Source organism: Poecilia latipinna, unplaced genomic scaffold (genome assembly GCF_001443285.1).
Source record: "Poecilia latipinna isolate Pla-1442-1.1 unplaced genomic scaffold, P_latipinna-1.0 Scaffold255, whole genome shotgun sequence".
Taxonomy (NCBI): domain Eukaryota; kingdom Metazoa; phylum Chordata; class Actinopteri; order Cyprinodontiformes; family Poeciliidae; genus Poecilia; species Poecilia latipinna.
In genome coordinates this window covers 16,332-27,352 of record NW_015112871.1, presented here as the reverse complement: position 1 = coordinate 27,352, position 11,021 = coordinate 16,332, and the positions used below count along the sequence as shown (strand labels likewise).

The window sequence follows — 11,021 nt, the reverse complement described above, 5'->3', positions numbered from 1 at the left end:
TGTATGTATATGTATATATATATATATGTATGTATATGTATATATATATATATGTATGTATATATATATGTATACAAAAAAAATTCCTACCTTTTTATGCCTTAAGAAAATCAAAAAGGGATCATAATTCATGCATGAAAGGGTTAAGCTATAGGGAAAATGCATTTTTGACACCTTGTTACTGTATTGGCAACTAACAGACAGTTTTTGCTGTCTGTCATTTTATGAAAACATTAAATCGAATTGATCACAGGCAAAATAGCAAGTAATGCTTTTTACTGTTACCTCGGATAACAGTAAAAAGCTCCAATCAATCATTCAATCAGGAAATTAAATGCATTTTTACCAAAATCACTGGTGATGCAGAAATTGTTCCCCCTAACAATCATGAATTTAACTGACACAGACAAACTAACACCACTAGGCTGGAGGAGACGCCATGTTTATCTTGCCACCACATGAATATAAGGGAGGAGGAAAACCTTTTATTAAATGCCCTGTAAAAGAAGAGCAGACCAACCTCTTTTTGGCCACCAAGCATCTAAAACCACCCTTAGGTTGATGAAGCGTTACAAGAAAAAACCCATTTCAAACAAACATGTTGGATTTTCAGAGACTTTAACTGGGGTGCAGGTGGGGTTAGCCATCCCATCACGTAAGGTGGGGGACTCGTGATGCTGTGGGTCTGTTACTTCTGTTGCTCCAGTTTCCTGGGAACCCGAATGGATGTCATTGTCAGAACGTGTGCCATGGTGAACGCTGAATTACACCGAGATTCAAATTAAGTCCAGTCAGCAGCTGATGAGCCTCGTCACAGTTATCTGTCTAGAATCTTTAAGTAGCTTTTAATGACATTATTATTTTTTTAATAATCTCACTGATACTGAAAATACATAACTTTCACGCATGATCTGAGTAACAACTTCCGCACTGAAGAGTGGTGTGACTCTTTAGTGACACCACTCTTCACTAACTATGCACTCAATACTGACGCTGTGAGTGCACAAATTGGAATTACGAAAGAAATCTGGATTTTCAGTAAAACGTTACTGAGCTAGGATGAGGTGATTTTTCCACTATATTGAAATCAATGTATTTTTGCAAAACTGCATTTTAAACACACTCCGCATTAGACGAGTCATGTGATCAATAACCGGATGTTACTGCTGACGGAAAATACGAAAAGGAGGACAAGAGTGATAGGAGGATGACGGCGAGGCATGTTTTGTTAATGACTTATTGCGGGAACAAACTTATTCGTGTGTGATTTTGATTGTGTTTCCCATTTAACAGAAATACTGCAGTTGCAAAATGTCATTTTTTTTCAACATTAGCAGAATATCGAGTAAGTTTTGCGCACATTTGCGATGGGAACGCAGCTTTTGTTTGGTCGTTTGTCAAACATTCCTCTTCCCTAGTTCCCATTCACTGTTGGGATAGGCTAAAGTATCAACACTATCCTAAGCAGGGTTAAGTTGTGTGATGCTCTGCCATGTTTGCTTTAGCCACCCCTTTCCCCAGCTCCCTTTCCTTCATCCCTGCACCTCTAAAGCCGGGTCCCACCACTGAACATCCCTCATTGACGCACCATTCAAAGATCTCTGTGGAGTTGAGGTTTTAGACCGCAGCCCTTCCTGTGAACATGTCGCTCTCTGAATCAGGTCTGTCCTCTCCAGAGCTCCAGCAATAGCTTTTCCCCACCTTCACTCTCGCAGCATTTTGCTGCAGGAGCAAAGCTTTTAGGACCCAGGAAATGATCGATCTTACCGATCAGCTTTTTTTTTTTTTTTGTTGTTGCCAAGCTTCGATCACAGGACTTTAAATCTCAACTCTCCGTCACCTAAACAGGTTTTGGGAGAGAACACCAGGCAGTACAGCAATGTGGTTTCCTACCTGCTTTCACAGGCCTTCTTGTGATGCCGAATAAAGAAACTCGGCTCTTTTTCCAACATGACACGCCACTTGTTGGCAACAAAAGAGGAGACTAAACACACATTAGGCTTAATTTGCCAATTAGTTTAGCTAGATGTGCGAGAGTATGCATGAGTGATTACAGATGTATTTGTAGTATGGCAAAGGATGCATGTAGTAAAAAGGAATGCTAATGTTGGACCGTTCAATTTGCCTAACAGAGAATAATTATTTACAGTTTAAGCGACAAACTGAGAGCAGGTTTTGGTGTTCAAAAGGTTCAGGTAAATAACTAAAGGCCCTCTCTAACTTCTCCCTGTGAGGAATAAACTTTTTCTCGACAGCTGCTTCTCCCGCTGATTCATCACTTCATCTCCAATTACGTCTATGAAAACATTTCAGCTTGCTTGTCCTGCAGTTTAAAGAGAAGCTTCCTGTCTGCTGTAGAATTATTTCAATCACTTTGAGTTGTAACTTCCCACCGGCTAACTTTAGGCCTGAGCAGGAACTGAGGAGGACCCGGTTCCTTCAAAACATAACTCACTGATATACAACATGTTTGCAGCCCCCTGACCCACCCACCCACCCACCCAGCGCCCCAACGCTCAGGACAGACAGTCCGGTCCGTGTGTGTGCACGCGCGTGTGTGCATCGCCAGACCCTGACATGGCTCATGTTTCTCACCGCAGCTTGTCAGAGCCCAGCTTGGAGCAGCAGGCACCAGTCAGGCTACATCTAATGCACACATCCAAAGCTGACATGGGGACAGCTGACAGGTTTCCACCCAGGACAGAAGCTGCGTTTTGGGGTTTCAGCTGGAGATAAAGGAGCGTGCTACCATGTCGCTTCGAACCTTTTCGTGGTCCGGGACGCCTGAGGAACGCCTCCTTACTCAGATTCATTAATGGAATACCGCTCTACAGAACGCAACTTTTTAACTTTGTCTTGGTCAAGGGGAGCGTGTAGGACATAGCTTTTTTTTTTTTAAGTGTAAGTAGTTGCCAAAAGAGATATTGACAGATTTGTGTGACTGTTTTGGCTCCTGAGTAAGCTCTTCCATTACAGTTACAGTTACAGGAAGTAGTTTAATTTCTGGGCGAGCCGCTCCGCCTGTAGCCGCATCAGCTTGGCCGTATCTCATAGAGGAGTAGCGAGCGTCGGCCTCCACCATGATGATCAAGGAGGACAAAGAGGCCTCGCTACGGCGGGACCCTGACCTGAGGGGGGAGCTGGCTTTTCTGGCCAGGGGGTGTGACTTTGTCCTGCCCTCACGGTTCAAAAAGAGGCTCAAGTCTTTCCAGCAGCAACAGGTCAGTCGGTTCAGCAGTCGGCATGAACACTGCGCAATTGTGCAGAGAGAATGCATGGAGGTTGGACTGTCGTCCATTTAATCGTCTATTCGTCACGTAAAACCCAGACCTGGTGGTGCATTAAAGACACACAGATACGGTAGTCGCGCCTTGTTGCTCTTAGACACAGAGCTACATGCCATGGACGGCAAAACTATTTTGAGACAGGTATTGGTGGTGTATTTATAGCGCAGGGGGTTGCAGGAATAGAGCGATAGAATGAACACTTTGAAGGGAAGCACAGCTCCAGCTGTCCTGCTCAATACATGTGGGACGGAGGCCCAAGAGAGGACTCCACCGAGGTCTGCCTGGAGATTTCATAAGCAGCAGAGTCCGTAACTAACACTGTGAGATCTGTATCTTATCATTCCGCCCTGGGTGCACCATGTTCTCTTACCACCAGTATGAGGACTGAAAGACCTAGTGTAAATTAGGTCTTTTACTCATAAATTAAATCCTACATAATGCTCTCCTAAGAACTGCTCTACTTATGTTTGGCAGGCAGAGGATAAAATGTGTTTTCTTGATTTAAACTTTTGTGAGGCAACAGATGGCGAATAATTAGGGCGCCCATTGTGTCAATCAGATTAGTCTATTAATTTTTTTTTCTCTTGTTCACGTTGAAATGTTCACAGAACAGACAACAGAGGAATTTCAACATATTCTCTAACTTGTATGTGATGTTTACTAAACTCAAAAGTGGTGTTGCCTTTATAGACTGTAAATGGTGGGAGTTCTTAGTTTATCCATTTAATAAGTCAATCAGTTGATTTAATTGCTTAATTTTTCTTCAATATTTGCCCAGCTGAGTGCCAATCTCTGGAGGACCAACTAAATTTTGACTGATTAGTGCAGGTCTGCATTTTCACGTCGGCTCCTAAAAAAGAAATACCTTCATTTTTCTTAACAGCTGTCTGTTTTCTGTTGCTTTATTGGAGTTTGAGAATTTGCAGTCAGGAAACGTCTGCCCTGCATTATGTTGACTTCTGCAGTGTTGCACCACTTGGAACTGTTCCTGCCAACGCCACAGTGAAAATGTTTTGCGGCGACTAAGCGATTGCCAAACAAGTTTGGTAGATGTTTATTATTATTGTTCACTGGGAATTTCCATGTGTGTCACAGGCCCGAGATTGTTGTGCTTCCTTACGATTCATCAATGCTTTCGCTTCTTGAAGCTAATTCCTGCCTCAATGTGGTGTTACTTTTCAAAGACTCCGGTTTTTCCATTAAAAAAAGATCCAAAATATGAACACCACATGTGACATGCGTAGAGTCCTAAGCCTTTGTCCCCATGCCTGATTTTCTCTTAATCTCCGTAGCTCCAGCCCAAACTGGAAAAGAAGCCAGGAACGCCTCCTCCAGCGCCGCCCGCAACCGCAGCTTCTCCACCCCCCACGCCACGTTCGCCAAGCCCTCCTCCAGCGCCGGTGATCATCACTCCCCCTCCTCCTGCCGTTAACATTCCCAGGTTCTACTACCCTCGTGGGCTCCCTGCCCCGGGCCCGACTGCCAACCACGACGCAACCATCGCTGCCATAGAGACGGCCTTCGCTGAGTTCGAGGAGGACAAGGCTGACATTTATGAGATGGGCAAGATTGCGAAGGTCAGTAAGTTATGAGCAGTTTAAGTTATGCTGCTTTATGGAAGAAAAAAAGCAACTCAAAAAAGAAAAAGAAAAAAAAAATACTTCATCCAGAATGATAAACTTTGTGCTATTTTCCCCAAAGAAGAAAGGGAAAATATTTCTGTTTTAAGGTCAGGAGCCAATTTTTTTGGTCATGGTTCTACTAAATATAAATTCTCTAGAGCTGCAAAATCTACACAACCCCTTTCAAAAGCATGTCAACAAATTTCTAACGGGCGTTAGAAAAAAAGAGTAATTATTTTTCCTTTAATTCCACTTGTATGAAAAATGAAGAAAAAATAACATCAGTTAGTTTATGACCTAATAAAATGGTAAACAAAAAAAGTAAGTTCTAGCACGATCGTTGTAATTCTCTCGTGGAAATTTTGCAAAATTGCGTAATAAACGGAAAATTGCTTACACTTGCCTTTTTAATTATTATTATTTTTAGTAAGAAATAATTCAAAACCTAATATTCTTTGCTATTCTTGGTGGCATAATGAGCCAGTGTGGAGGCCTGTTCTACGTCGTGGAAACATATACTATTTCTATTACTTATTTATTTTTTTATTTTTTGCCAACAAACGTGTTTTTTTGTTGTACAGTAGTGACTGGTTTTGTCTGTGTCTCCATTTAGGTGTGTGGATGTCCGCTTTACTGGAAGGCAGCCATGTTCTATGCTGCTGGTGGTGAGAGGACGGGCTTTGTGTCGGTTCACTCATTTGTTGCAACATGGAGGAAGTAAGGATGCCAGGTTTTAGTTCTTCAGGTTTTTTTTTTTTTAGTTTTTTTTATCAGAATCCTCAACATTTCAACTCCCCTCAGGTTCTGAAATCAGATCTCCTCCCAACATACTCCTGTCTTCTCTTCTGCAGGTTGCTGCACAGTTGCCACGATGATTCATCGAGGTTTATTTATCTGCTATCTAAACCTGGGCTTACGTATTTGGAACAGGAAGACTTCATTCCTCTTCTCCAAGTAGGTGCCATCTAAACTCTTGCTTTTGTTACACAGTCTAGTGCTGCGGTGTGTTTCTTCAAAGCATGAAACGTCTCTTCTTTCTATAACTGTTTATCGTTGGCTTATAGGACATTGTGGACACGCACCCTGGACTCACGTTTTTGAAGGATGCCCCTGAATTCCACTCGCGCTACATTACTACGGTAAATGACCAAAAATAATGGAAAGATAAATGAGTTATTATTCAGATTGTGTTTTGGTATTTACTTTAAGTCAGAAAGCTTTTTCGTAAAGCTTTCTGATTGTTAGGCAAATTCTCATGTCCTTCCTCCGTTTCTTCCTGTTTTTCTTTTTTTTTTTTTTGATTGATAAAATATCTGCCACTTATTCACAGTGCAATTTAGCGTACTGTATTTTAAAATCAGCATTAAGGACCACAAATCCTTAAGAACTGAGTCAGGAACAGTCTGAATTATTGTAGGAAGAAATCTGTAGCAACAATTTAAAAAGCAAAAAGTGAAACATATGTTTCATAATCACTTTTTTTATTACTTTATATGATGAGTAGCTGTACTGTTGGTGGTTTTGCTTTAACATTTTTTTTCACACAAAATAAATATACTTCAGTTAAATTAGGGTCGAATTTCTCACAATTTTTGAGCGAGAGGGTTAGGAGTGCCAATAAACGTGACTAAGAGAGTAGCAGTGAGCATTCTGTGAAGAATCCACTCATTTTACATTTTAAGAACACAACGTGGTTGAGATGATGACAGTTGCCGCTTATCCTCTAAGTTACGGCGTTACGGTGTTTCATTTTAATAAAATTGCGTTTCTAATACCAGTAAGCTTGTCCTCCGTTGCCGGCAGAGCTGTTCCTGTGAACATCTGCTGTGTAACATTAGACGGACGCATCAACAGGAGCGGCTGCGTCACGTGCCTCTGAAGTCGACGGTTTTGCTGCGTCGAAGCGCGGAGCCGCGTCGAGTGCGTCAGCGTGCCGTGACGTCACGGAAACGATGCCGCCCGCGGTCCCATTTTTCAGCCGAGACCGCCGGTCCGCCACATGTCCATTTTAAGACCATTCTAGTGCATCAGCTGATCCAGTTCTGTAGAAGACATTAGCAGCTCTGGGAGGTCGATTTACCAGGAAATGATTGCTGAGCCTCTCTTTGTTGAGCTAAGTGTGAGCTGAACCCCTGGTTTGAACTGTGAGCTGATCTCCTGTCCGACGTGGAGTGGGAACCATCTTTAAAGCAATGTGATTTTTTTATTTTTATTTTTTGCATTTATTTTCCCATTAAAAATTTATGTAGATGCTTAATTTTTTTTTTATTATTCCCATCGTTTCATTGTTGAAATTAATTCCCCGGTGAAAGCAAATAAAATTGTCACTTTCATATGTGTAATTTAATGGAATATATTTTATCCTTTTGGGGCCATTCTTTGTTTGCCTAAAAGATTCTCGTCATCAGCATCGGCAACAAAAGCACCAATAACTGAATATTATATATTATATCCAGCGTTATGCTTGTATAACAATTCGAACAGTTTTATGTGTGGATATTGACTAAGTTCAATATTCAAGTGATTCCACAGTTTGACACACAAAAAATATTTTCTGGTTGTTCTGTATTGGCATATTTTAAACATTTGCTCCTTAATCTTACACAATTTTCAAATGTTTTCCTCTAATTGTTTTTGTAAAGAATTACAGCAGTCTGTAGTTTCACCGTGCCGATTAACTTTAATGACTTAGATTTAACAAACAGAGTGTTTCCGGTGAATTTACTCGTCTTTCCCCCCTGCCCGCCGCAGGTCATCCAGCGGATATTTTATGTGGTGAACCGCTCCTGGACGGGGCACGTCACCATGACAGAGCTGCGCAGGAGCAACTTCCTGCAGACTCTGGCCCTCCTGGAAGAAGAGGACGACATCAACCAGATCACCGACTACTTCTCCTACGAACACTTCTACGTCATCTACTGCAAGTTCTGGGAGCTGGACACCGACCACGACCTCTACATTGACCCCAAGGACCTGTCGAGATACAATGACCACGGTAAGAACAGCTTGGAAGTTAAACACAGCGTTCTCTTATGACGCGTCCAATCACATTTGTTCATTATCCCTCCCGTTATATTCTCACCCTTCTGACAGCGTCCTCAAACAGAATCATCGACAGGTTGTTTTCCGGTGCTGTAACCCGGTGAGTGGAAACACACAGAGTGGAGCTGATTGCTTCAACGCCAACGTGGCGATCGATGCAAACGGCTCTGTCTGTTTCGTCTCCAGGGGCAACGCCGTGCAGAGAGAAGGCAGGATGAGCTACGCTGAGTTTGTCTGGTTCCTTTTATCTGAGGAAGACAAGAAAAACCCAACCAGGTATTGCGCAGCTGCTCGGATATCCGTGACTCGCCATCTGTTGTGCGAGTCCGCAGTCGCTCTCAGAAATGCCAACGACCCGTCTCCCATTTGTCTCGGCAGCATAGAGTACTGGTATCGCTGCATGGACGTCGACGGCGACGGCGTTCTCTCCATGTTTGAGCTGGAATACTTTTATGAGGAGCAGTGCGAGAGGATGGAGAGGATGGGCATCGAGCCGCTGCCCTTCCAGGATTTGCTCTGCCAAATGCTTGACTTGGTCAAGCCCGAGAATCCAGGTTAAATATCGTTTAACTTTCTTCACACACTGATTCTCCGCTCGCATTAAACACACGAATGCCTTTCCTCCAGGCAAGATAACCCTGAGCGATCTGAAGCGCTGCCGGATGGCTCACATATTCTTCGACACATTCTTCAATCTGGAGAAATACCTGGACCACGAGCAGAGAGATCCATTTGCAGTGCAAAAGGTGCCGACTTGTGTTTCTTGTGTGCAACAGGATTTCAAATAAAATCTCAGGACCGAACGTAACAATAAAAATCTGTGTTTTACTAGAGTTGATTGAAATTTTACCTACATTTTCTGACGGAAGGGTTCTCTTCTTCTATCTCTGAATAATAGGTTTCTGGATTTTCAGTAATATAACTGATAATAAATAATAAATATAAGTAAATAACTCTTACAGCATCTATCAGATTAATCTTTTTATTATTTACCCTTACAAGACTCTTGAAAATTCCCTAGCTGTATTTATTTTGTGGCTGTAGAAAAACATTAAACAATAATAATAATAATAAGAAATGTGTTTCAGGACATTGACAGTGAAGGTCCGGAGCCGTCCGACTGGGACAAATATGCTGCAGAGGAATATGAGATACTGGTAGCAGAGGAAACCGCAAACGAGCAGCTCCATGAAGGGTACACACCAACACTTGTATATAGTACCTTTAAGAATAATTGATTCCCTCTAAACCTTGTCACATTTGGCCACATTACAACCATAAGTAAGGGGGATTTTATGTAATAGTTCAACACAAAGGGCGGGGAAGGAAAACGATTCTTGTTTTTGTTTAAGAAACTCACAAGAAACGCAGTTTGCAGTTTGACACAAACATTTCGGGGAACCGGTGGAAGAAATCACCGCGGTCAGAAGAGGAACCTCTCGAAACTCATCATCTACTCTCTTTAACCTGGACGTGGAAGCGGGTTAAAGTTGATGGATACGATGGAGCCAAAATAAAGGGCAATCGTAGACGAAAGGCTCTTACGGGCTACACAAGAATCTAGACTGAAGAGGAACTTGTAGCAGGGAAAAGACTCAAAACATCCAGCCACATCTACAATGTCACGTATTTGTGGCTGGATCAAAGCGTTTTCAGTGCATATGTTAGAATCAAGATCCAAACCTAATTCCAAAGAAAAGACTCTAGTAACGCATAAAAATTTATGCTCACAGATGTTGTCCATGCCAGTCTGAGCTAGCTTTTGGGCACATTTTGCTGAAAAGAATGGGCAATAAAGTGAAGCTCTGGAAGGGGGCAGCTAAGCTTGTACAGATATTTATAAAAGATTTGTGGCTGTAATCAAATTGTGTGTGTTCCACCTCGTCACCAGCCGACTTTCCTGCCAATTTACAACTCAACAAAAGCCAGTGGTGCCAAAAAAGAAAAACATAACAAAATGCAACTTTTAGATTTTGTATTTAGAGAAAAAAAATTTTTACTTCCATTTCACATTCACAATAGACTTTGTTGGTCAGTCAAAAAAAAAAAAAAAAAAAAAATCCCAGTAAGAAAACATGACAGCTTGTGGTTGTAAAATGACCAAATATCAAAACTCTTCAAATGCATTGTTAATATTAACTACTTAAGATTTAATATTTGCAAGGATAAAAGCATGATTTGCTTTTTTTTTTTCTTCTTCAGGACATTTGATGACGACTATGAATCCGAGGAGCTTCAAGTCCCAAGAGAGATTGGGAATAAGATGGAAAAACTGGTCATATCCGACCTGTCGGCATAAGTCTCTTTTCGTGGAATTGCTGGGCGTCTGCGTGTGGGTGAAACATAGGATCTGAATGGGGGGAAAAAAAGGGACTTCCTGGCTTCTCTCAGGAAGGAGTTTATGAATGCGTTTTGTGTATGTACACTTCTGTTTTGCTGCGTGCGTGGCGCGACTATGCATTCGCACACAGGGACAGTACAATATCTCTGCTCTCTGATCCGTTTGAGAAGACAAGACGGTGACGGCGGAGAGAAAAAGAACTGCTTGATAAGCTCGCCGGAGATTGGGAGAAAACTACTTAACTGTAAAAACAAACAAAAAACTTCTTTGTGAATTCTCTACTGACAATCATGCCAAAAGACAATCTGTTTTCTTTGTTTCTTTTTTTAAAAAACGTTTTTACCGTTGCTGTGCCAAAGGTAGATCGACGCAGAGAAACTTTTAGCTGAGAGCTCTTTAAAGTTGTTAAAGCCACTGCCGCTGAGGATCAACAGCGCTCTCCTCCCTGTGACGTACGCGCAGACCCGGCCCTCAGGAACATGCTGCGTGTGCAGTTTGTCACTGCGTTTCTGGTAAAGGAAGTTGTTAACACTTGAGTCCCCTCTGGGAGAGGTCATGTAACAGTTCGGGGACGATCGCAGCACCGTCTCCTCTCTGTGGCCGGTATGGGCTACTGCACGGATCAGAACAACTGGGTTTTTACTTCCCGTGTTGGTGTTGGTGGTCCGGTCACCCCCCCCCCCCAACACCCCAAATCCCTTACTCCTCTCCCTATTTTCTTTCTCCCCG

The 11,021-nt window shown here is 42.3% G+C and overlaps 1 protein-coding gene across 2 annotated transcripts in view; it reads left to right on the top strand.

Moving 5' to 3' along the window:
- The window catches only part of ppp2r3a (protein phosphatase 2, regulatory subunit B'', alpha), a 67,370-nt gene extending 56,779 nt beyond the window's left edge, over positions 1-10,591 (top strand). The window contains exons 1-12 of one of the 2 annotated variants that reach the window (XM_015032968.1): positions 2,567-3,221; positions 4,580-4,864; positions 5,523-5,626; positions 5,761-5,863; positions 5,974-6,048; positions 7,661-7,904; positions 8,003-8,051; positions 8,138-8,227; positions 8,330-8,505; positions 8,579-8,697; positions 9,040-9,146; positions 10,154-10,591. In XM_015032968.1, coding sequence (XP_014888454.1) covers positions 3,081-3,221; positions 4,580-4,864; positions 5,523-5,626; positions 5,761-5,863; positions 5,974-6,048; positions 7,661-7,904; positions 8,003-8,051; positions 8,138-8,227; positions 8,330-8,505; positions 8,579-8,697; positions 9,040-9,146; positions 10,154-10,250 — 1,590 coding nt within the window. In that variant the 5' untranslated portion in view covers positions 2,567-3,080 and the 3' untranslated portion in view covers positions 10,251-10,591. Of the gene's footprint in view, positions 1-2,566; positions 3,222-4,579; positions 4,865-5,522; positions 5,627-5,760; positions 5,864-5,973; positions 6,049-7,660; positions 7,905-8,002; positions 8,052-8,137; positions 8,228-8,329; positions 8,506-8,578; positions 8,698-9,039; positions 9,147-10,153 lie in introns of those variants that run through there. The other variant, XM_015032967.1, reaches the window with a different exon arrangement.
- The last annotated feature ends 430 nt before the right edge of the window (positions 10,592-11,021 follow it).